At 43.9% G+C, this 26001-nt stretch overlaps 2 protein-coding genes across 3 annotated transcripts in view; one reads left to right on the forward strand and one right to left on the reverse strand.

Moving 5' to 3' along the window:
* CFAP77 (cilia and flagella associated protein 77) overlaps positions 1–15118 on the reverse strand; it is a 58696-nt gene extending 43578 nt beyond the window's left edge. The window contains exon 1 of the mRNA XM_064727837.1: positions 14649–15118. Coding sequence (XP_064583907.1) covers positions 14649–14774 — 126 coding nt within the window. The 5' untranslated portion in view covers positions 14775–15118. The remainder of the gene's footprint in view (positions 1–14648) is intronic.
* A 137-nt stretch (positions 15119–15255) lies between these two features.
* TTF1 (transcription termination factor 1) lies at positions 15256–24666 on the forward strand. 2 transcript variants are annotated; one of them, XM_064727835.1, is made up of 12 exons: positions 15256–15299; positions 15931–16031; positions 16192–16985; positions 17765–18012; positions 18333–18518; positions 19548–19626; positions 19893–20023; positions 20510–20738; positions 21733–21822; positions 22031–22096; positions 22466–22551; positions 22932–24666. In XM_064727835.1, exons 3-12 carry the CDS (start codon positions 16201–16203, stop codon positions 23102–23104), a joined length of 2073 nt encoding a protein of 690 aa, XP_064583905.1. In that variant the 5' UTR covers positions 15256–15299; positions 15931–16031; positions 16192–16200; the 3' UTR covers positions 23105–24666. The 2 variants fall into 2 exon arrangements, with proteins under 2 accessions (XP_064583905.1, XP_064583906.1); XM_064727836.1 differs by lacking the exon at positions 15256–15299 and adding an exon at positions 15347–15630.
* Positions 24667–26001: the final 1335 nt, after the last annotated feature.

The following is a 26001-nucleotide window of genomic DNA, read 5'->3' on the forward strand; positions in this document are numbered from 1 at the left end:
CTTTTTTATTTTCTAGCATGTAATTTCTGTTTGATTCACAGCTAATAAATAGGTCATCTTGTACTTTTGAAATGCCAACATGCAGTAATTCAGTGAAATAGAGACTCTACATTAAAAAGCTGTCAACCCCAGTGCAATTTTCCTGCACCCTACGCTCTGGAAAGATACCTTGTCACTCATGGTTCAGCTCTGTTTTCCTGAAATATCTCTTCTTCTGCATAAATAATGAATATAGTTGCATGAAAATATCTGGCACAATGTCTGTTCTTCCTCCCACTCTAAGGAGCTGCAGCACAGCCTCTGTATTTATTGGTTGATCTTCCCAACAAATCTTGCTGAAATCACAGGGGTGGTAATAGCGTGGCCCCCTCCCAGGTGTTCTCTGTGCTAAACCCATCCTGCCCTCCTGCCTCAAGGCAGGCAACTCCTGCCTTCAAAAAACACTTTGCTGTTTAATTCTTCTCAAAATATAAAGGCTACAACAGCACAGAGTAATTTAAAACACTTATTTGCTTTCAAGCTCTTTCCATTTCTAATGTGTCACGCAGGTCTCGCACAGGAAAATATCAGCCTGAAGCAGATCCCAATTAGGAGTTTTTAAAATTAATTCTGTTCTTTAAAAAAGCTTGCTATAAATCCCACCAGATTACTAAGCCTGTCTTCTAATTCATCTGATCTGAAAACACACAATTTACTGGTTTTTATGGCTTTCTGCTGGTAGCTCATTAGAGGTGACACAAGGATGGCAAAAGCTGCTTCTGAAACTCTGATTTCCACCACAAACATTGGAACTGGGCTGCCTTGTTTGCTCATTGAAGGAGCCCTCTAATTTTCCATTCTGATCTGTAAAATCATGGTGCATCCAAGGGATCTCACTTCCTGAGACAGGGAAATCTCTGCAGCGCTGATTTCCCAGTCCCAGGGTCTTTACAACTCACCCCCAGAGCGCACAGACAAAATCTGAAGGCAGAGATTGAATCCTGCAGGTGTTGCTCACATGAATGCTTCCCCCTGATCCCCAGCTCGATAATGTGATGTGAGGCAGGGGCAATGCTGTTTGAAACTGGATCAGCTCAAACCATGAAAAATTTGGCAGTGCCTTTTGTGGGCTTGAATCGACACAAAGTTGGAACTTGCAGAAAGTCAACCCTTGAAAATGGGGAAAGCAGGGTGTGCTGAACCCCTGGGAGTCAGGTTTTACAGAGGATAAAGCTGCTGAATCCTCACAGTGAGGTCCAAAAGTAATTTAAATCTCTTCCCCTCTCCCCCTGCTCCCAATTTCCCCATCCCAGTTGTTGTGAGATGCATCAGCTGAGAAGGAAAGTTGGAAAGTGACACTAATAAGGAGGGCTCAGACGCACTAAGAGTATTAAAAGGTTAGGTCATGGTGTGTTCTATTAAATAGAATATTAATTGAATTCTTGACATCTGAGGTGAACTGTGACATGCTCATGGGATAAATATTGCATTTAACAGAGCATCATGACCTAAAGCTGTAAATACTATTGAGCATCAGTGCCAATCCTTCACAATAGATCTTAGCCCCAGTCCTCAGGGTACGGATGCTCCCTTGGAGCTCCCTTTGGAAGCTTGAGCTTAAAACCAGCTCTCACATTTCTTCTTTCTGGTCTCAGTTAAGTCTGAAATTGCTTCTTCCATCTCAAGGCTACACTCTGCCTCAAAGCTGTGGTTACAGACTCCTGATACAAAGCTAGAACTGGATGTTTCAAATGCCACGTGCTACACGGTGCAAGAAAGGTAAAAGAAAATTTCTCCATTTCCACCCCCACGCCATAAAGAAGATTAAAACATTACAAAGACCAATTAAAAATAGGGAATCTCACAGCAACATTTTCATTAACCCTCCCTGGTTCTTCTTTCTGTCTCATTAGTCATCACAGGGAGAGGAAGGATCATTTTAATTAGCAGCATTGTAAAGCTTTATTTAAGGCAACTGCCCCTCCTGCTGCTCTCTGGATTACCCTGACGGCTTATAAATACAATACCAAATCATTACCAGCCAAAAACAACGCTGCTGAAGGGCTTGGAAGAAAGAAGATCCACTATGGTCAATGTTTAGGGCTCTTTAACAATGTCCTTTCTCCTTATTCAGGCATAATTCAAGCGTAATATTGGGCTTTACAAAACAACTCAATATCCTCTTACAGCAAAGTCCTTTCTAGTTGAGGATACCATGTGTTCAACTCTCTTCCCCTTTGTTTTCAGGGCAGGGAAAGCACAGAACCACATCTGATAGGATAGACGTGGTAGATACGATCACAGCTTTTCCAGCATCCCAATTTAGAATTACTTGTTAAATTCCAAAATTAAAGGGACTGTGGGATGCTGACAGCCTTGCAGGAGGGGGTGAGCAAGGAGACCCCAGCTGGAGGAGGCTGGGGGAGTGTTTTAGAAAAGAGGATTTTGAGAGTTTAGGAGGAAAACAAAGCGAGAGCCCACACTTAATAGAAAGGAAATTGCTTTTTCCAGTTATCGCTTGCAGAATTTCATGTTTTTGTAGAAATTAACCCAATGGGTCTGCTCTTTAAGAAACCCTCAGCCAGCATTTCCAGCCAGCAGTTTCCACATCTGAGGGTGCATATCCTGAAGAGCCCATTTGCTCTCCCCCACACCCACAAAGGTGTGAGTGACCCCACTAACAGTGCTCATTTTTATTTTCAAACAAGTTGGAGCCACCACATTGCAATCAGGGATTTGATGCAGCCCAAGATCTCTCAGACAGGAAAACATCACATTTCTTAAGATGTGAGCTGCACAAAATGTCCTCCTCCACGACTCTGTTAGGGTTATTAGGATTCCATTAGGATTATTAGGATTCACCATTTAGATCTGTGGCCTACTTTCCCTGACCTGAATATTTAACTGTGGATTCTTCATTACACCTGGGTCCTGAAACCTCTAATTGTTCATCACTGTCCAGCCAAGGCAGCTCAGTCCTTCCCTTGGAACACCCCATTAGGTACATGTGGGAGTTTCAGTGCTGAGAATACTCTGTGGTGGAGCATTTATGGTGGGGTCACAGTCAGGATTTGATTTTTCAAAGTCAGAGCATCACACAGCTGAATTTAGTTGAAATTTGAGGTATTTTTGAGGTACTTTCTTTGCTGTGGTAAAGCAGAGTAAAGTTAATACATCTTTGCATTAAGGTGTATCAGTCACCAAATTCTTCCACTTTATTGCTTGACATGACAAAAATAAAATCAGACCAGATGACAAAAACTCTTTAACCCTGAAGTGTGAAAGCACAAAGTGCACTTCATCTGCCCTGAAAACAAACTCACCCTGACTTCAGCTGAGCACAACGTGGAGATAATACTGGCTTCTTCAAAAGCCATGTCTGTTCCTTCACAAAGGTTTAAAAATTATTCGGAGTGCTTGATGTTACCTATGTGAACTATTTTAAGTAATAACCAAAAGGGAGACAGTAATGATGCATCCCTGAATGATTAATGCCTTGCTGTATGGAGTTTATTTCATATCAAGGTCTGGATCTGTGGAGGGACAGGTGATATTTTTACGGAAGTAACTGATGTCAGACTGTCACAAATACACATTGAAATATTTAAAGAAAGAGAAGGGAGGGAACTGCAGTTCCAGTTTGGGACTGACCAGGGTCTCAGCCAGGCTGAGCAGTCACTCCTGAGCTCCTGTCACCCAAACTCATCTCCCAAGCTGGGGGAGCCCTGCAGAGGCCACAGCACTGCCAGGAGAGCTGCAGCCCCCAGAGATCACAGATGCTAAACTCACTTACAACCAGACAGTGAAAAACAGTCAGAGTAGCAGCAATTGTAAAAGTTTATATAGGAGCTGCTTTGTTTCCTATTTATAGCTGCGCTGTATTTTTCTTGTAATACATTTTTAATGACTTATAAGGCCTAGTTATTTATTCTCCTGAAGCCAAATACTTTCTCTACCCTGCTGATGCTCAGAGGAGCTCTGTGGGGATGGCCCCAGGCTGGGGGGACCCTGCCTGGCCCTGGGGACCCCCAAAGCACCCAAGGCACCCCCAGCATGCAGCTCCCCATTGCCTCTCTGCACAGGGACTGCCTGTGAGAGCCCTCCTTGGGCCACAATATTTTCAAATTGCTGATTATTCTATCTGCACACAAGGGAGTCTGTTTTTATGGTTGTTTTGCTTTACATTTCTTAATCCAAAATTAACTTTACTTAAAAAACAAAACAACCCCAAACCTGTAGTGCCTCACATGCAGTGGTCTCTTCCATCTGGGTGTTGAAAAGTTGAGTATGAACAACAGACCAAAAAAAGCACTTTGAAATGGCAGCTTTTAGCTCAAAATATAATTAATCTGCAAAACCAGCATCCATCCCTAAGCACAAATGCTGATTGCCTCATGATGAGTCTAACCAGAATGGTATTAACTCTACTGTTCTTTCTAAATTGTTATATACCCAATATTTTCTTCTGACTCTTCTTCATATTAGATTAATAACTATGTAATCACTTCATTAGTTTATTTAGATTATGTTATTTTAGGAAATTATTGTTTAGATCAGCCTTGTCCTTCCCATCTCTCCGTGCCATCCCAGAATTAAGTGATATCTGAGGAAACCAATTAATTGCAGCTCAACCACTGTAATGGGGTCTGTTCTGCAGTGTGGCAATGTCTAATGGAGTTTTAATTTCCCCTTGGTGAGTCAACATTTGCTTAAAGAGAGAAAACTCTTAGAGCAAAACACTGCCTGTAACACACACAGCGCCTTCCATGTTTGTGGGGCTGAACATTTTGGTTTTTGGGGGGTAAAATTCACAGAGAAAAAACTCAGAGCAAAACACTGCATATAACACACACAGCTCCTTCCACATCTATGGGGCTGAACATTTTGGTTTTTGGGGGGTAAAATTCACAGAGAAAACTCTTAGAGCAAAACACTGCCTGTAACACACACAGCTCTTTCCATGTTTGTGGGGCTGAACATTTTGGGGCTGCTGCTGCTTTTTTGGGGGATAAAATTCACAGAGAAAAAACTCTTAGAGCAAAACACTGCCTGAAATATGAACAGCTCCTTCCATGTTTGTGGGGCTGAACATTTTGGGGCTGCTGCTGCTTTTTTGAGGGGTAAAATTCACAGAGAAAACTCTTAGAGCAAAACATTGCCTGAAATATGAACAGCTCTTTCCATGTCTGTGGGGCTGAACATTTTGGGGCTGCTGCTGCTGATTTTTGGGGGGTAAAATTCACAGAGAAAAAACTCTTAGAGCAAAACACTGCCTGAAGCACACACAGCTCCTTCCACATCTATGGGGCTGAACATTTTGGGGCTGCTGCTGCTTTTTGGGGGTCAAATTCCCAGAGGGGCAAAGCTGAACAACAATTCCCACCAGAGGCTGAGGACATGGACGATATTCAGCCCAATCCCACACAGCTCTCAGGCTGCACCTCCCAACCCTGCAGGGTCCTGGGGGCTAAAATGAATTTGTCACCCAGTGAAGCTTTGACAGCCCTTTTTAATGCATGGTGTTCCTCAGGCAATATCCATTTAAGGGTCCTGGGCCCTCACTCTGCAGTGGCACAGCCAGCCCTGGCCATAGAATCTCTTTGTGCTGGGGGGGCTGTCAGACACAAACCCTCATCCCCAAGGATCCTGCTGTGACACACATGGGACAGCACAACTTACAATGAGATTTTTCCATTAATTGGCTTGTTCAGAGTATTTAGTACTGCCAGAAGTTAAATTTGGGTACTTAGAGCCCTTTGAAATGCCCCTGGACCCTCCCTCTCTCAAGCCCTGAGCCCCTTCCCAAACCTCCAATGTTGTTTTGCTTGGCAAAATCTGAAAAAACTTCTAAAGTCAACCTGGTCTGCCTTCCCCAGTTATCTGAGAGCTTAAAAGGTTTGAAACAAAGCTACATTATGATGCAACCAAATTCAGCAGCATCTGATTAACAAAAAGGAGGCCACAGCTACCTGACAGCAGCTGGTGGTTATTTTTTATTTCTAAAACAAACTGATGGCCTCAAACATTCATACGTGTTTGGTTTTTTTGTTTGTTTGTTTAAATGTCTCGTTTCCTGGTTTGTTTTTCTCCTGCATCGTGCAGGGAAATAAAGTTTTGCAATTCTTCTTCTCATAATAAGTCTGTCCAAAAATGATGTCGCTCGTTGTGTTGAAAGATGGTTTCATTTTCTACTCAAAATTGGTATGAAAAATTTGCCTTGCCAAATGAACATTGTATACTGAACTTGTCAAATCCTCTCTCCTGACACAAATAAAAGATAACATTGGGTGGCAGCATGTAAAACAGCACTGACAAGACAGCTGGGATGGAAGCAAAGAAATGCATATTTTTCTCTTTCTCTCTTCCAGAGCAGGGAATGGGAAAGATCCAGGTGAGCGAATGCTGGCGTGTTACAACCAAAAATACATCATCTAAAGACTTAACAAGCCATTTCCAGGCAGCTTCTGAGATGAACATAAGCGATTCCATTTCTGATTAGCAAAATCATGACAAAAGCATCAACTTTTTTCCAAGCAGCCAAGAAAGCTGCTAAGTACGAAGAGTGGCTGAGTAAAAGGAGTATTCAGTTAAAAGTTCACAACTCTGCTGTGCAGGCTGGAAGGACTATTCCTACAACTGCAGAAAATTATTCTAAGTATATTTAAAAATAAATAAGGTAATGATAACACTTTCATTAGATCTGCAGTCTCTCCATGTAAGTGAATTGTTTTTTTCCTATTAAAATCGGTGATTGAAGGCTGTTAGCTATTTATCAGCCCCGAAATTACATTTCTCCTCTCCTCTTAAAAATCACAACAACTGCATAGTTAGTAACAAGAAAAGACTCCTAAAACTGCAGTTTTGGGGTGGGGGGGAGCAGGAATACAAGCATGAAACACAGATTGCACCTTCAAATCCCCCATGGCATCACGCTTCTTTGTTCTGCTAAGAAAAATTAACCTCAATCTCTGCTCAAGGTCCCCCGATTGATTATCATAGTCATTTAAATACTGTAATCTCATTTTCAGCATCAGGGAAAGGGAGCGAAAAGAAGAAAAAGAAAAAGAGGTGGGGAAGCGAGGGGGAGAGAAAGAGAAAACAGAATAAATTATCTGACAAAAGGAAAAAGGCCCTTTCTGCTTACGGAGCCTATTTCAGATCCTTCCACTTGATTGGAAAAGTTGATGAAGTTTAAATGAAGCAGAATTAGAGGCTCAGGCCACTGAGTATTGACAGGGGCCCATGGAAGAATGTGCAATTCAATAGGGCTGATTTCTGTGGAAAGCAGGGGAAAGGCCTAAATGGTATAATCTTCAATCAAATCTAACATCGACACTGACAAGGCAGGGTAATGAGATAGGCCAGATCAGGCATGTTGGTTAAAGAAATTAATCCCTCTCGCTGCACCAAGAGTTCAGCTTTGATGCCTATTGTACAGAGCCCCGTCCCAGCCTATCTAAATGCTAACTAACTGCCAGTGGGAGCTGGGACTGTGCTTTTCAGGGCTGGGGCTAAGCTGGGAACAATTTTAGCTGCCTGATTTTGGAGGCAGAGGTGGGATGGCACCGGGAGCAGAGCAGGGATGACAAATGCAGCCAGCCCCCCGTGCAGGGAAAGTTGCATTTCTGCTTGTCTGAAGGCTTTAACACACTGTAATACGTGGTAATTAATGGAGTTACAGTCCTGATCATCCCACTGGAATCCCCTGGGAGCTACCAGGAGGGTGATGGAGACAGCAAATAAGTCGGGAAGTTGAAAAGCTGCAAACAAAGGGGCTCTTCTACCTGGGCGAGCAAGCCAAAGCTCCTGATTAAAACCAGTGTTATTTTTCAGGCTGGTTTGCTCTTTATGGAGCAATGCAAGGTTCACTGTGTTTGCTTTGAGGGTTTTTTTATCCCCCCAGCCTGGGAGTTACGCTATTATTTTTAATCAGGTTTCACTTGTAAGATTTTTAGGCACAAACCTCGTGTTGGTTTGCTTAAACAAATCAAACTAGAGATATTTCCCTTGATATTGAAGTTTTCTTAAAGGCTGTTGCTGGAAATCTAGTAGTAGATCCCACTTGCATTTATCTTTGCTACTTCAAATAAATGTGAGAAAGTCAGTGTAATTTATTTTATCAAGTACAAATGGCGAAAAAAGAAAATATTCTCAGAAATGCAGGTTCTGCCTAATCTGTACAACGCGAGCAGCCAAGCAAGAACAAAACAATCCCTGCAAGATGACAAAAGCTTCTGAAATCCAATAATTAGGCATAAGAGCATCTCTAAGAATTTGCATGGAAAGCAATCTGCCCTTGGGGAAAGTGTGGCTAAAAACTCCCAAAAATCAGGAGCTGAAAACTCCCAAAAATCAGAAGCTGAAAACGCTGCTCTCTGTGCCTGCTCACAACTGCTCTCTTTGCTCTACATTCTGCACTCAAAAAAAGAGAATTATTGTGTGAAAGGTTTAAAAATAAAGAGTTTTTCACCTTTCACCAACTATTTGCCTGCCCAACGCCCTCCTGTCCAGCACTGTCCTCACTGAACCCCCTCCAGCTTTACTCAGGGCACTTTGTGGTGCCCCTTCCAGAGAAGGAGAATTTTTGTTGGTGTTGGAGTGGGAAGCTGAGGTTGGAGAGGAAGGAGGGCAGAGATATTCCTGTGCTGTTACAAGTTTTAGCTGCTCTCTGGTGCTGCTGCTGGGTTTGGTGTCCCTGGAGCAAGGTTGGTGGGTTAAGGACACCTCAGTGGGATTTGGGGTATCCCTGACTTTCTCTGCGTTGTCTTCAATTTGAATTAGCCTGAAAATCATCTCTTGGCTTGGTGTGGTTTGGGGGCAGCACTAAAACAGGCAGTGGCTCTCCCCCAAAGTTTCTTAAATCTTTCAGAGAATAAAGCCTGAGTTTTAGGTTCGTCATAAAAATTTATAGCCTGCAGCAGCTCTGGGTGCACTGTGAATGTATGGATGCATTTGTGACCCATTTCATTTTAGTTTTTTCCCTATCCTGCCTACATCCTCTCATCCTTTGGCTTAATTTTTGTTTTTACATCCCCACCAACTCGGGCAAGAGGCTGTACAAATGTTCTCTGCTCTGCCAGCACTGCTATTAGGGTCACAATGCAACAATTTGGTCTAACCATTATTATTGTGCTGGCTGACTTCAATAATGCACTTTTAAATCAAAGAGCCTTTGAAGCTTTATTTCCATTGTATTAGACAAATAAACATAGAAGATTTTCACAAACATAAAAGGCATTCACCTTGTAATGTTTCTGGGCTTATTAGTCTCACCAATTTGCATTGTTTTGTTCACATAAAGGATCAAAATGCCCTTTTGCTTGATTTTACATCCTGCCTGTGGATCTTGGGAGTGAGCAGCTCCCCAGGCCCGTGCTGCTGGGGCTGTCCCTCTGCCTGCTGAGTCACAGCTGGCACTTTGGAGCCTGTGTTCAGGAGGAAAAACCCACTACTTTCATTCGTGCAGAATGTTTACTTGCCTCTTGGAAATACCTTATTTATTTCAGCAGTGCCTGTGCAAAATATGGGAGGGCACTAAAGCTCATAAGGAGTTTAATTTTTAGTGTACCAAATAATTCATTTAAAATCTTAAATGAGTTCATGCTGAGAAGAAAACCCTTAGAAGTCAGAGCATTGGAAGAAAAGCTCAGAACCAAACCTAATGATTATTTGACTAACCAGCCCTTCATTAGTTTGTTTCTCTAATGAATTATTGAGGCACTGCAAAGCCATCTCAGAATACATTTTTAAAAGCACAACACTCAACTTAGATTGCAAAAATATAATAGTACTTGTGATATAATAATAACAGCAATAAGCACACAAAATGCTGCATAAACACTAATTAAACCTCAGTGTCCCCGAGCAGCAAGCACAGAAGGCAGGATGTTCAGCACATGCAGTGATTTGAGGTAAAGAGAATAATTAACACCAAATAAAACAACATTATTCCAAATACATCTCATGGTTCTTGTGGCTCTGTGAGAGACAGAAACTGAACTGTGCTTTCTGCAAATTTCCAATAAATGCATTGATCCCAAATAGCTGTGAGCAGGTTTGGGTTAGAGGAGGGAGCTGAGTTACTGAAATCATCAAAGCTAACACCTGAGGGGAGTTACCCAAACCCTGAGTTACCCCAGCACTTTGGCTGGGCTTGGTTCACATCCTGGCTGTGGTTGAAGCCCCAGGTCCCTTGAGGGAGCAGAGGGACCTCCCTGTGCTCTGAGGGTGCTCTGTGCAAAGGAAATTATTTTCCTCCTCTCAGTCCCATTCCTCACCCGTGCCCAGTTCACCTTGGCTCCTCCTCAGGCTGGTGCCAGAAGAGATAAAGGAGATGAGCGGATTTCGAGAGAATGTTAAAAAATAAAAACCCAAATTGCCCAGGAAGCTGAGGGTTAAAGGCTCAAAGATGAAGCACAGCATTCAGATGTAAAAGCCCTGTTGCAGCCATAGTCCAGGTCAATAATAAAAGCTTCAGAGTGATGGAAAACCTGCCCTGTCAGTAATTTCTATTCCAAGAGATATTTGTGATGATGCAGTTTACAGCTCAAAGTTGTAATATTGTTTTTCACACCATGTACTTGTCCAGCTTTGTCTCTTGCTTAATTACAACTTTTTCTTTTCTTTTTTTTCACTACATGCAAAATTTTAGTTTGACAAAATGGGCTACTTCCTTTTGTCGTGTCCATCCTATGGATCTTTCCAGAAATCAAAATGGTTTTGCAACAATTGTCAGCAGTGCTTTGCTCTGTGACAGTCAGACAGCTCAGAAATACTTCATTGGGAGCTTAATAGGCACGAAAGGAAAAAGAAAAACGTGGTGGGTGATTTCTGCCTTTACTTGGTACCCACAGAGGGAATGGAGTCCCTTGGGTAACAGGGAGCCCAGGAAAAGCTCTTCTGTTCATCCCCTTCACCCACCAAAAAGTGCATTTCCCTCTCCTGGCCTGGCTAATCCTTCCTTTGCTGGCAATTCCAAAGCCAAGGCTATCAATGTGCCAGTTCCTGTGGTTTTTGGTGCTTTTTTGATCGCGTATTCCTCCTCTGGAGATCGTAACTGCTGAAATTTTATTGCCTGAATCCTGTAGCTTCTGTTCAATCTCATTTGGAAAAAAAAAAAAGAAAAATTTCCAGCCCTCGGGGCTGTAGAGGAAAGCTTAGGAAAATGAACCCTAAATGCCCTGGCATTCAGACCAATAAAGACAGCCTGGCATCAGTTGTCATGTAAATAACAAGCTTGTAAAATAAACACTGCACATTCCAGCAGTTGTTTGTTAAATCTGCTTCTCCTGCAGACCTGGTGCCAGCCCTTCCTGGCCAGCAGAGCACCAGCACCATCCTCCTCCTCCTCTTCCTCCTCAGAACTGCCACTTTGGGAACAACTTTTCCATGTTGGGAGCAGCAGCAGGGGCTCTGAAGATGATCCAGATGTTTCTCAGGGTTTTTCCTGGAGAGCAGTTCCTGCTCCCTGCGTGGCCCCTGGCTCCACCTCAACAGGTAAGGGGATGCTTTGGGGCTGGATTTCCCATTTACCTTCACACATTAACGAAGGTAAATCCAACTCCTTGCTGGTGACAATGAACTTGGTCAGTGATATCTTGAACTTAATTATACAGAAGATATTAATCTAAATGTAATCAAACTTCTGTGGGTCTCTATTTCTGAAGTCTGTGTTGAGCTTTCCAAGGGTTAAGTGTGGTAAACTCTTATTTCCTGCCCAGAGCTGGTTTATTTTTGTAACACAGGAGTTTTCAGTAAGTTTGTACTGGAAAAGTGCTTGGCTAAGCCTTTTACTGGTGAAAACAGAACAAAAATGCTTTGCTCAGATTTTTACTGGCATCAGTAGATGAAATGCTCTCCTCAGTTTAATGCTGCCAGCAAATACATACTGATAACTAAATTAACTCCTTGATTAATTAAAACACAACATACATTCTAGCAGAGTAACAGAGCATTCATCCCTAGAAATGTTTATGTGAGAAGATGATGGTTTTAGAGCCAGATTGTGTGGGGAGGCTGGGGCTGGGCAGAGCTGAGGCAGGAGGCTCAGCCTGGGCAGGGCTCTTGTTTGGATGTGTGATACCATAATCAGAACATACATAAAATAACTCAAAGAGAAAGAAGGATGTCCTTTGGCTGCTGCAGAGTAGATTTGTCACACTTGCACTAGTGTTTTGGGGTCCAAGTGCTATCTGGAGGAGGATCAGGGACGAAGTGTCCCGTCCATCTCCACTGGCCTCAGGTTTTTGTGCATTTGCTGCCCAGAGACCCTCCCTGGCAGCTGCTGGAGCTGTGTGCTCCTCATGCCCTCCCTCGGCTGCCAGCAGCACTCCTCCAAGCTGCACTTGGCTCCAAACCTTCTGTCCTTTTCTCCTAAACCATCTCTGTGTCCTTCAGGGCTGGGACCGGCTGCCCATCCTCTCCAGAGTCCCCAGGGCTGTCCTGGGGAGGAGGAAATTCCAAGAGATGTTTGTGATTGCTGGGAGCAGCAGGAGGAGGAGGAGGAGGAGGAAGGGCAGTGTGGGAGGCAGAAGTTTGCTGCACAAACTCCAGCAGAACCCACCCTGAAGTGCAATTTCTGCTGGTTCCAAGAGTGAAAGCGTCCCTGTTATCACCCTGCTTACTCCATGCTCAGGATTGCACCAGGTGGATGCAAATCTCCTCACATCCCTGCCAGCACAAACCCTCCTGCAAGGAAGCCTTGAGAAAACAGAAATCACCCAGAATACTGAAATTCAACACCACCTTTTCCTTCTAAAACTTGCTCCAAGTTTAGTTTCACTAGATTGCAGGAATACAGATCGTCTCTTAATTTATTAAAACATGAATTAAAAATTGCTCAGAATTCCCAGTGCCAGGATGCTCTGCAAGAGTTCTTCCCATCCAACTTCGGGGATCCAGAGAAAAGAAAGAAAGCAGAAGGTGTGGATTTGAGCAAGTGAGTTCTGATACACAGCCTGCTTTTTTTCTCTGCCTGACAAAATCCCCCAACAGATTTTTAGAGTTACAAAATAATTAAACACTGCAAAGCGTCACATTTCCAGTGACACTCCAAATTCCCGAATTTTACCAACTCCCAAGCCTGCCGGTGCCAGTGCGATTACGGAGGGAACCCAAGAGCCGATAACCGGCTGGAAAGGCGCGGTTTAAGAGGAGAATCGAGGTTTGGGAGGCGGAATTGCGGCCGGGAAGGGCTCGGGGAGCGCTCGGGGCCCGTGAGGGAGCGCGGGCGGGCTCGGGGCTGGCTCGGTGCCGTTCCGCGAGCGCCATCCAGCGGCCGAGAGCGGCACTGCAGCGGCTGCCGGGACAGCCCGGCCGGGGCGGGGGGCGAGGAGCACGAACCGACCCAGGTGAAATGATTAAAGCTTTGTGAGCCGCACGCCCAGCTCAAATGGGAGTGGGAATAACGAAATGAGACGAGCCGGGAGTTTGGGAAGGGAGCAGTGATGGGGAAGATGAAACAGGAAAGCCTTATAAATATGATTGCCTGGCAAAAGATTTTGAGAATATAAGCGAGATTGAAATGAAGGCAAGCTTTGAGATACCTCAGTTACTGAACAAATGGGAAACAATGGCATGGCTAGCTGAAGGTGATCCCCTTTTGATGGAACAACACCCTCTGCTTGCAGACAGGCCCAAGAGTCAGAGCAGACCCTACAGCTTGGCAGAAGGGGTCCAAAGAGGAGCTTGTAGTGTTTAAAATGTAACACAGTATGGGAATGTAATGATTGTTATAGGCTGTATGTAAATGCTATAGGATTTGTATCTTGTACTAGATTGGTGAGTGAGAATCAGAATATTCAACACAGAGGAAGATTTATTGTATTGTAACGGGAACTTCTCTTTCTTGCCCTTTTACTCTCTTACCCTCTTATTCTCTTACCTTTTTTACTCCCTTACTCTCTTGCCCTCTTACCCTCTCTACCCCTCTCTTCTCTCAGTCCTGCTCCGAGCTGTGTCTGGCAGCTCCCAGCAGGGCCCTGCACCCAGGCCCTTTGCAATAAGCCACAATTTCCACGACCTGGCTGCAGACATCTCTCATCTCCATCCGTCCCGGTTGTCCCACCCCCACAACGCTCCTACCCCACAATGCTCCTACAGAACCTCCAGAGCAGGTTTAAAAATGCGAATTACAGATTCACTTAGGGTGGAAAAGACCCCCAAAATCATCGAGTCCAGCCTGTGACCCATCAGCACCTTGTGTCCCAGAGCAGGGTGCGGAGTGCCAGGCGTTCCTTGGACTCCTCCAAACCGCCCTGGGCTCCCCTTCCAAGGCAGTGTGATCTAGGTGGGTACAATCTGTGTGACACAAACCCCAGGACCCCTCTGCTGTGTTTGGGGGTGGAGAGCAGCCCCAGTGACATCCCAGTCCCTCCCCCTGAGTGCTTCCCAAACCTTGGGACTCGGGACAACCCTGGCAGGGAGAGCCCATCCTGCTCTGTGCCCATCACCGGCTGCACACCGCTCGTTAAGGAGCAGCGGGGACACACAATTTCCTTGTTATATAAACCAGTATGGGGTAGAAAAAACTGATTTAACGGCTTTAAGGGGAAACTTTTCTGCTGTGGAGCTGCCCTCGGTTACCCCTCATCCTCCCCGGGGGCTGTGGGATGGGAGGTGGCCATGGCGATGGAGTGGTGACAGGGGATCGCGGGGGTGGCGGGGCTCACCTTGATGATGAGCGGGTTCTGCAGCATGCTGAGCCGGACCAGCCCCAGCCGCTCGTTCTCCGTGCCCGGGCCCGCCTCGGCCAAGCTCATGGGCTGCCGCCGGGGCCCCGCTCTGCCGCTCGCCATGGCGCTACCGGCCCGGGCGGCTCTGGGCGGTCCCGGTCCCGATCCGGGTGTCGAGGGGGAGTCTCGGCTGTCTCGGTGCCGGGGCTGTCTTGGCGGTGCCGGTGCCGGTCCCGATCCCGGGGTTCTCCGCAAGGCCCCGGTGCCGGTGCCGGTCCCGATCCCGGGGTTCTCCGCAAGGCCCCGGTGCCGGTCCCGATCTCGGGGGTCTCTGCACGGCCCGGTGCCGGTGCCGATCCCGAGTTCTCTGCACGGCCCGGTGCCGGGGCTGTTTCGGCGGTCCCGCGGGTCTCTGCACGGCCCGGTATCGGTGCCGATCCCGGGCTCTCTGCACGGCCCGGTGCCGGTGCCGGTGCCGGTGCCGGGGGTTCTCCCACCGAACTCGCGGCTCGCGCGGCGGCGTCCGTCTCCAGGCAACAAGCGGTGCGCCGCTCTAATGGCTCCGGCTGGAGCCGCTTCCGCCGGCGGAACGGACGGGCCGGGGGCGGGGCGCGGCGAGCCGGTGGCGCGGGGGCACACCGCGTGGAGGTAACGGGAGGCCCGGCGGGACCGGGAGCGCTGAGGGGCGGCGGGGCCGGGGGGAATCGCGGGCTCTTCACAGCCCGGGGCTGCCGGGAGCGCGGGGAGCCTCCCTCGGTAGCCCCGGAGCGGCGGGGTCCGGCCCGGCCGCGCTCAGCCGGGGTTTCTCGGTGTCTGGGCCTAGGGCCGAGCTGTGCTTTGAGCCCCGCGGAGCTTTCGGGGCCGCTCGTTGCCCTCGCTGGCGGGGAGGGGATGGCCGGGACCGGCCGGCGGTGCGAGCTGCCCTGGGAATGCGAAATTGAAGGGCGCGTGTTTCAAACGTGCCCCGGGGTGTTGTGTGGTGAGTGTTTTGTACGTGCTGGGTGTAGAAGATGTCTAAAAATGCTCCCTGCCCTCTCTGTGTGTCCGAATCCTCCCGGCAGGGCTGAGCTCGGCCCCTCAGACACTCCTCATCAGAGAATTTGGGGTTTAGTGCTGATCAGTCTCATGTTTCTTTGTTGCTTTTAGCTTGGTGCTGTTTCAGTGCTGAAAGCTGAGTTGAACATAATAGTGAGACCTTGCTCAGCTATTCAAAATTAAAGCTAATATTTATTAAATTAAATATTTATTATATTTATTAAAGTGTTTCTTGTTGTTGTAGGAAAGCACTTTGAAGGCTGGGGACAGCTGTGATGCTCATCTGTTTGATAAAGAAGGCACCAGCTTTTCCTAGGCACTTTACAAAACTAACTGGATTGAAAAGTAAGAGTCTAAGATAAAATTGAGGTTCAAATTGTTAAGGTTTTGGGTGGGTTCTGTGCTTTTTGTTGTTTTTTTTTTTTGGGGGGGGGGGTGTTTTGTTTTAAACAAAACCAGTGTATAAATGACAACACTTCACTAAAACTCCTCTCTTTTGCTTTAGAGAAAAAAGATGAAAGATAAAGCACATGCAGGTGATTGTCAAGTCCAGGATTCTGTCAAGAGGAAGAAAAAGAAGAGGAAACCAATTGAGTCCAACAACAACCACGAAAATGCTGAAAGTGTGGAAGATGGAGAGCCTGGCCATGCTTCCCTAGTGCTCTTTGAAGATGCAGCAGCACAGGCTGAGGAGGGCAGGGAAAAGAAGAAAAAACTGAAAAAAAAGAATGAGCAGCAGCAGACTCTGCTGGATAAATACTTTGGGAAGCTGGAACATGAGATCAGCAATGGCACTGGAGCAGCTGCTTCCCCGAGGAAGAAGAGGAAGAGGAAGGACAGCAGCCACGAGCTCAGCGATGGCAGCTGTGTCTCTGAGAATCACAACTGCCAGCAGGAGGCTGCTGATTGTGTTTATTTTAAAAAGCACAAGAAGAAGAGGAAAGAGAAGCATCCTGGAGAGGATGAGCTGGGTGAGCTGCCTCCCTGTGAGGAGCACAGCAAGGGCCACAAAGAGAAACCCAAAAAGAAGAGGAAGAAGAGGAGAGAGGGCCAGGAGGACACAGAGGGAGCAGCTGAGGCGCCGCTGTCACCCCCAGGGCAGCACAGGGGGTGGCCTTGCCCTGCAGGGGAGGATGGAGGCTCTGATGCTGCCTCTGCCAGCACTGAGGTCTCCGTGGAGCTCCCTGCAGGCTTCTCCACCCCCAGTAAAGCAGCTGGGAGGGCTCCAGCACCTGCTAAACAGCCCTACAAGAGCAGGGCTTATATCACAGAGGAGAGCTCTTCAGACTCTGATGTGATGTAAGTTCAGGTTTTCTTTGTGGGGTTTTTTCCTTCCTCCACTCCCCAAATACATTCCTTTTGTTTTCTGCCCTCCAGGTTTTTCTTCATTCTGTTTTGTGTGTGTTTTAGAGAAAAACTTTGAATTTACTCAGCATTTGTGATGTTGGAGACCAACTTTAAAACCTCAGTTTGCTTGTGGAGATCCAACAACAATTTTTAAGAACACTTCATTGTAGGCTCTTTCCTCTTTTAAAACCATAGGTATAGAAATAACTTAGCTACAAACAATTCCCATTTAGTGGGGGGAAAAGAAAAGGATTTAGTTTGTTAAAATTGATATTTATAGTGACCATGTGCATTTTAACCAAGCAGCTAGTAAGGTCAGCTAAACAATTGAATGTTCTCTGCAAATAAATGCTCATGTAAGTAGTTCTTGATGCCTTTGCAGTGTCTAGAAAACAAAACAGGAGCAGTAGTAAAAGACAGATGGAAAAAATGTGTGGGCCAGTGCTAGCAAGAGATTATTTCTTCAGCATGCCCATGTGTGAGAGTTTTGTGGATTTTCAGAACTTCAGAAAGCTCCTTGATTAGTGTAAGTACAGAAATTTGGAAATAAATTACAATTATTATGTTAAAAGGTTAGAAATGCAAGGCAGTGGATGTGTGAAGTATTTTTTGTTCTGTAATTAATGAATATGTTCATTCTTTTAATGGCAGAGGTGTTGACAACATCTCCAGCTTGGAGTTCTAGTGGTGTATTTTATTTTGGGGTTTTTTTGTCTTTTTTTTAATATCAGGACACCAAAAGCCTTGGCCTCACATGAAGAGCACCAGAACAATTCCTTTGCTGAGCTGGCAGCCTATGATGATGTCAGTGTGGATTGTGAGGAAGGCCTGGACTCTGTCACGAGTTTATTTATGGATTTGGATACTGCAAGACAAGAACTGGAAGAGTTTATTCCTCATGTGAAGAATATATCAGACAGTTCAATCAGGAAAATGGCTGGAAGAGACCTGATGAGGTTTAAGGAGTTTAAAAAGCAGGGTGAGCTCTCTGAAATCCTCTTGCAGTGAGGAAGGACTGTGCAGCTGTGCTGATGTTTGGACAGTGCCATGTCTGTGTCACCCACAGTCTGGTTCACTTCATTCCATTGATGTCTTTTCTGTTTCTGTTTTGGAGCATCTCCTTCCACATTGGCAAATTTCAGTCCAAACTTGTGTGTCAATTGCTGATTCCTAGCTGTTTTTGTCTCTTTCAGTTTTCTCTTTTCCCCTCTGAATTTGTTGATACCTGAAATGGGCAAGAGATGGTACTTGAGGTCTGACCTGTTTTTTTTTTTTTTTTAAACCTTTTCTGTATTTTAGGTATGGCTGTCAGGTTTGGCAGATTTACCCAGAAGGAAAATAAACAAATCAGGAAAAATGTTGAAGAGTTCTTAGCACTTACTGGAATAGACAGTGCTGAAAAACTTTTGTTTACCTCGAGGTATCCAGATGATAAAGACACCATCCATCGCCTGAAAACAGAACATCATTTTTGTGAGAAAATCTGTGAGTATTTAACTTTTTCAGACAGCTGAATGTTGCATTCTACAAGCTGGTGATAGCATGGCATATTCTGTAAAATAATTTTTGTTAAAAGCACTGATGTTGCTAAATTTGGTGAGAAAAGAAGGTGCTGACATGGTGTAGTTGATAATCTGCACAGTTCACTCTTCTTATTACCTGGTCTCAGATAGGAAAAGTTTAGAGATAAAATATGGTCATGACCAGTAAAGACTTCCAGACTTGCATTTGGGCTTTATGGCTTTAAGTGCATTATTTGCTGAACTATAATTAAGGTTACCAATGGCAGCTGTGAGTGATTAAGTCCTGTCTGAAATTGTTACAAATAAATAGGTGGCAGGTGGAGGAAACTGAGCCATGCCAGTTTTCCAAGAGCTGGGGAGCTCCTCAGTGCCCCAGGAGTTTATTCTGTGTGTTTGGTGGCATCTCAGGCAAGGCAGAGTAAAGGGCAGCCTGTCATGGATCAGAATGCTGGGATCAAACTACAGCTTTGTTCCTCTGTGGTTATTTCAGACACACAATCCTTCCCTCTGCATTGGCACATTTCCCTGATGCTGACTTTCATTCCAGTCTGGGAATTTGCTCCTGGGCTGGGAAGATTTGGCAGAAAGTCTCATTATTTCTGTGCCTTGCAGTCCCCTGTGCTGGGCACTGCTGCCCAAGGTGGTTGTGTGTTCCCAGGGGTTGTTCTCTGGGGATTTTAATTTGGTTTTTGCTGCTGCCCCCAGTGCCTGCTTTTCTCTTTTGGGACAGTCTGTGACACCCAGGGTCTGCTCAGCTCCTGCCTGGTCTCATGTCTCTCTTTAAGGCCGTGTTCAGCATCATGCCAGTTAAATTTAATCACACCTGGATCAAATGCACACCCAGCCCATGCAGTTTGTAGCTGCTGAGTGGAAAGAATCTGTTGTTGGCAGCATGGCCATGAAAATGTGTGGTGTTGGGTTTTGGGGTTTGTTTTATTGTGGCCTCACCACTGTTAGAAATGTTTGTTAAAAATGATCCTTTCCCTTCCAGCTGAGGGCATTCCCCGGCCCTGGAGGCTGATTTATTATCGAGCAAGGAAGATATTTGACCCAAATAATTATAAAGGAAGGTAAGGGAATGCTTTAAAAATATTTCTGAATGCTAAGATCAGTCTGTGTTGATTATTTGTAAATTAAAAATGGATTCAAATGAAGATCCTCTCTCCCATTTGTGCCAGTTACTGCACTTAATTGATAACTCATTTTCCCTTTTTGATTCCTCTGTTCTAAAATGTGACTTGATGATTAACCCTGATCACCTGCAGATGTTACAGCCCTTTAAGAGATTGAAATTATTTGAAATTACAGCTGAAGCTGTGCCCATTTCCTCACCCAGGTATACTAAAGAAGAAAAAGAACAATTAAAGAAGTATCAAGCTCTGCATGGCAATGATTGGAAGAAGATTTCTGAGTTGATGTCCCGTTCTAACCTCTCAGTTGCTATGAAATTCTCTGAAATCAAGTCAGGTAGGGAATTTTAAGAAAATTCATTTTGTGTAATGTTATTTGAACTGTACAATGTAGGTACTCTAAAAGTCCTTCAAGTGTGGGGTCTTTAATTAATTAATTGATTTGTAGTGGTGGTCCTCTTCTTCACACCACTGATTGTATTTTCATGTGGAAAGGTAAGAAAGATCTCTGAAAGAAAATGGAAAAAAAGTGGAACAAATATGACTCTTTATTGACAGAACTGACATCTAAAAAAGATGATTTTATGGGGAGGGCAGAAGGAATTTGGCAGCCAGGTTTAAAAAGAACAACTGGAGATTAAACTGTTCTTTAGTGTTTGGGCTGAACTCTCAAGCTTGGTATGCAGAAGTGTTTCTAGGACATGTGTTAAGAAGTTCTCCTATAAATAAAAATCATGCCAAGTGAAACATTTCCTCTTTTACCTTTTTTTCCTTAATCACTCATGATAAATTATACCTTAACCTGGTGGCTTTTCAATTTTAGCTATTAACTATGGTCCATGGACAGAGGAGGAGACCCAGAAGTTAATGAGTGCAGTGAAGGATGTGCTGAGGAGAAAACTGACAGTAGAAAATGCAAATTCCCTTTCCTCCCTGGAGCAGCCAGACTCAGAGCTGTGGATTGAGCGGGAGCAGCTGCACCAGGCACTGCCATGGACTGAGATTGAAGCCAGAGTGGGAAGTCGATACTGGAGACAATGCAAACAGAAATGGTGAGGGCTTGGCTGAACTGGGATGGTAAAATGTGTACTGGGGTGTGTTTATTCTGCAAAACCTGTGTTTTGTACCATGATGATCCTTTGGTAGGACAGGTAAGAGATTGTAGAGCAGAAAAGAGGCATTGCAGATGAATGTGAGAGAAATAACTCCTTGCTGGCTGCAGCAAGTTCTGTTTGCTGTGATAGCAAAGCCTGATTTCTGCCTGGTGTGAGAGGCCTGAGCAGCAGAGTTGACTTACATGCTGAACCCTGGGCATTGTGACTAACACCAGCAGATTTATTGAGCTAAAAATAGATGATTGAAATTCTTATGCCAGCTGTTTAACACCAAACCAGCTGCTTCAGACACTTTCACATAACCTTGTGTAGTTATCTGCAAGAAATGTATCATTTTGAGAAACTTTCCCAACTGACAGGAATAGCAGTTTCTTTTTAGGTATTTTAGGGGAAACTGTCCCAGCCAAGGCCTGGGCCCCTGCTGGTTGGGAAGTGTGCCATCACATCCAGGTGTTCTGTGCTAAAAATATAATCAAGTCACTTTGACTTGCTGATTGGGGGCCCATAAAAGCTGGACCCACTTTTGGGGTGAATTTGGAGACCTCACCTAGAGGTGGACACACTTGGAGGATTTTCCAGTTGTTGGGAAGGGTCCTGCCTGTGAAATGGGGCTGCCCAGTGACAAGATCTAGATGATAGTAAATATTGAAGTAATTGGTGATGTATCTTTCTCAATCACTATCCTTTCATATAGTAATGATTAGTGCACTCTTATTTTTGCTGTTGCTAAAGTTAAGTGTATAGTTTTATTGAATGTATTATTTTACTTTTTTGTTGCCTTAATATTCATAGTAAAATAACACCATTCTTTCCATTGATGACTGTGTCCCTTCAATCCCCCCTGTCACTTGGCAGAACACTGTCTCTCTGTGACAGCAGCAGCTTGGAATTTCTTGAAATGATAGAAACTTGTTTTTGTGTGTTTTCGAAGGAATTCAATTCTAACAAGCAAATTGACCAGAGGGCAGCAGTTGTTCAGAGGGACCAATGGATTAAGGACCAAGATCACCCTTATTAAAAGGTACAGTGCTGAGCCCTGGGATGTTTTTTATCTCCCACTGTTTGAGCTGTGCTTATAAAAGTTGGCAGGGTGAGAACAGCCTGATTGCATGTTTTGTAATCATTCTTTCTGTGGACAAAATGTTCTGTAATTCCTGACTGGGGGAGCTGGGAGCACTGAATGATGTCTTGAGTTCTGCTTTCAAACTGCTTCTGTCTCACATTCCCAGGTTGTATCAAACAAAAGCAGAGGATGCCAGTGAAGTAAACTGGGATGAGCTCAGTACTGCTATTGGGTAAACCTCCCTTCTTTTCTTTTTATGGATAGAAAGGGCAGTGAAAGCAGAGGAATCAAAGTTCTGATACCTTTACAACTGGAGGAAATGTTCAGTTTGGAAACATGAAACATTACAGTTGCATATCCTGGCATAGCACTGAGCAGGAAGCCAAGATCTGAAACCCTTAATGTTCCAAATACTGGGGTGTTGTGTAGCTGTTAATCAACTAATGGGAAAAATTATTATTTGATATTATGAGTTAATTATTATTTGAATTCCATCATTTCTACCTAAATCTAAGCTGGGGTTTGACTGGATAACTCAGTAACAATTAAGCTTTATGATAGTTCCTTGCACCACTAATTCTTTGAACTCTTCTCTTTGCAGAGATGTTCCTAGAGACTATGTTCAATCAAAGTTTTATAGGCTAAAAGTGTCTTTTGTCCCTCTCTGGAAAAGAAGGACTTTTTCTGGTCAGTATGCCAGCTGTTTGTATGTACTCCTTCAGGCTTTGGCTTGAATTTCACAGGATATATATTCTGGTTCAATTTTTTCCTAATTGGCTAAAGTCTTAGACTTTATGCTTATTTTACTAATTTTTCTTATAACTTTCAGTGTTCTCTTCATGCAATTGCTTATGAAACTGTTCTCTTTACTACCTTGGCTTGAAAAGCTTTAAGACTGTGTATTTTAATTTCTCTTTGCACGTTTGTGTTATGCCTGATGTCCCTGCAGCTCCTGTGATCAGAACAATACAGAGATTTTGTGCATTTAACAACAACAGAATTTCTATCTGTGATGCTGTTCCTCTACAGATCCAATTAAAACCACTTTTTTTTCTTTTTTCTCACAGAAATTATTGATTATCTGTATGAAAAGACACTCCCAGACCTTGAAGAAAAGTTAAGGGAGGAAGAGGGGAAACAGAGGAGTGTTGACAGTTCAGCAGCCAGGCAGCAGCAGCAGGCTTTCAGGCTCAGTGACATTTTTGACTCCAGTGATGAGAATGATGAATTAATGAATTAATTAATTGATAGTCCTAAAAGCAATGCCTAATTTGCAGATTTCACTGGCTGAAAGTGGGTGCAGCTCATCACCTGCAAGTACCAGGCTGTTGGCAATGGGAAGAGTCAGGATTGGCACCTCTGACTGTTTCAGCTTGAAGATTGAGTTAAAGAGAGCTTTTGTGCCACATTTTATTTTATTTATTTTATTTTTATTATCAGCTCTGGTTTTAGAAGAGTTCATGTAAGCATACAAGTTGCTTTCTAAATGTCTCAAAATACTTTTTTTTTGGTGGAGGTGACAGCTGCTGTTTTCCCTTCATGAATGAACTTGGTTTTACAGAACTTTATTTTTTTTAAATTTATGGGACTGGAAAAAGGTTTTCAGTTTGCTTTTAAAACTGTAACAATCAAGTGTTTAGACATCTGTGTTGATGAAAACAACACAACTTTTGTGTTTTTTTTAAACAGGTATCTTATTCTTAAAAGCAACTTATTTTATTTTTTATTTTTGATGCAGACGTACACTTTTCTCAATCTTTCTAGAGAAAAAAAGACTTTTGTCTATTATTATTCATCATTTCATGCTAACCAAAACAAGTAATATAAAGTGTTTTATTTAATATTTGGAATACAGAGACAAACCTGTGTGTATATATATATATATCCATACATATATATTTTTATTTTGCCATGGAGAATTTCTCCATTTTAATAAGATGGAGGTTTTACTTGTGTTTTGTATGATACTTTTAACTCTCTGCCTGAAGTGATTATTTGTAAATTGACTGAATTAATGTAAAAAGCCCCAAAATGTATGTGTAAATTCTTAGTAAGGCTTGTTTATATTTCCCATATGCTGTACTAGACAGTAAAGCAAGAAGATTCAGTCCCTGCCTTTCAGGGTCATTTTGATAAGTGACAATTTCCCTCTTCAATTCTAGTAATCATTATTGAAAATCCAGAACTTTCAATGGCTTGAAATAAAGGCCTTGTTGGAGGGTCTGGAAGGTGACTTAGAGCAGGGATTTGAAAGGAAAACTTCCCATATTTAACTGTGTCTGCCTTTTGTCTCTCTGAGATAGAAAGCACTGGGATTTTGTGGGACAGGCACAACCTCCCCTGCACCAGCCCCTGCTTTGAGGGTAAAGTTTTCCAGCCAAGAGATGAAATGGGATGGGGGAAGGAAACCCACACCACCTCCACTTAAATCTTTGTGTTGCTTCATGGGTTTTAAAGTTAAAAACTGAAAAACTTGAATTTCTGAATCTAAAAAGTTTGTCTTTTTCAAGGGTTTCTTTTTTTTTTTCCCTTGAAAATTGAGATGCTCTGAATTATGTGGAAGCAAGAGCACAAACAATGCCTGGTTGTAGAGTTTGTAAAGTAGATCTTGCAGAAATAAACTTTTATCTCCATGGTGAGTTTTATTTTATTCTTTGCTTTAAAAGAAAAACTGTTGTGGCTGAGTGGAATACACCTCACTCCAGAGAGAGAGAAGCAGCAATGTTTTATTGAGTGAAAAGAATAATTTGACAAGAGTTTAATAAATTTCATGGAATTCAATAAAGTTTTAACAGTGGTTTACCAAGGTTCAAAGCTCACCTTATTAATGACTTATTCATTAGTACTAATTTAGCTGCTGTCAGTCACTTACCAAGGATCTGGTGTGAGTAAGGGATCCCAAACCTTGGGAGGTTTCCCTGCTCCAGGGCCTTCCTCTGGCCTTCAATCCATCTGCAATTCAGAGTTATTAGGGTGAAATTGGTGCTTATTAATCAGCAGTACAGACAGCACAGATGTTTGTTTTAGCTCTGCTATCTCATTCTCCACTCATTATCTTGCATATTTGGGCTTCAAAACCACCTTTCAAAATATTTTTCTGAGGAATTTTCACTCCCTTGGCAGTGAGCCAGGAGCATTCCAGCTCAAAGGGAATGAGCTCCTGTTCCTCCCTCCCAGAAACTACCCAGGAAAAATCTTGCTGATGCTCCTTAAAAGCAGTTTCTCTGCTAAATAGGAGTTGTAAACTTGGAGCCATCACTGCACTGGCTCCTTTTGGGCAAACAGACCTGAGGAGAGAGAGGTTTCCATCTCCCTTCAGCCCTGGGAATGGAGCAGTGAAATTCCTTCCTCTCGCTGGCTGAGGTGTGTGCAATCTGTTTGCACAGGAGCAAATCATTGCTTGTTGATTATTTCCCAGGTGCTGAAAGGCACAAAGAAGGAGCTTTTCCCTTTACCATCCTCTTCCCTGGCCCGTGGGATTGCAGGCATGGGGAGGCAGTTCTTTCACGGGGATATTTCAGTGTTACTGTAAAAAGAGCAAAATCTGCAGAGGTTTAAAAAAAACCCAAAGAGGCTCCACAGAATGATGAAGAAAATAACATTGACAAAGCTTTGTGTATCAGACTGCATTATAAATAAGAGCATGACAGATCCTTCAAGTGTAAAAGCACCCTAAAAACTCAGGTGCTTCAAGCAGATATGTTGTTTCAAGTGTTTCTCTGGCATCTTTGTGACCTGAGTGGTGTTACAGCACAAAACTCTTCAGCTGTGTGGCATTATCAAAGACAGAGACAGATGAGCTCCAAGGCTGTGTTTGCAGCACTTCAAAGCTGAAGAAGCAGCTGAAGATCAAACAGGGATTTGCTTTTTTCACCCCTCCCTCCTGTAAGATCTTAACCAAGGAGGTGGAGAAAGGTGATGCTGATATAACTTGGGTCAAAGTTACAAGATGCTTATGTAGCTTGAGGTTAAGGACACCAATATAACCTGAATCATAACTCTGTATATTTATACAACCTGAATCATAACTTTCTATATCTATATAAACTGAATCATAACTTTTTGTACAGTGCAATAGCCAGTCTATGGTTAGCTGGTTACTTAAAGCTTAAATAAACAGAAACTTGCCAGGTGAAT

This window comes from Zonotrichia leucophrys, chromosome 17 (assembly GCF_028769735.1).
Source record: "Zonotrichia leucophrys gambelii isolate GWCS_2022_RI chromosome 17, RI_Zleu_2.0, whole genome shotgun sequence".
Lineage (NCBI taxonomy): Eukaryota > Metazoa > Chordata > Aves > Passeriformes > Passerellidae > Zonotrichia > Zonotrichia leucophrys.

Bases quoted from the DNA above. Each gene is read 5' to 3' on its own strand.
- TTF1 (XM_064727835.1), top strand. From the start codon at position 16,201: ATGAAAGATAAAGCACATGCAGGTGATTGTCAAGTCCAGGATTCTGTC. The intron at 18,013-18,332 runs GTGAGCTCTCTG...TCTGTATTTTAG, and splicing joins TAAGGAGTTTAAAAAGCAGG to GTATGGCTGTCAGGTTTGGC. The intron at 18,519-19,547 runs GTGAGTATTTAA...TTTCCCTTCCAG, and splicing joins TCATTTTTGTGAGAAAATCT to CTGAGGGCATTCCCCGGCCC.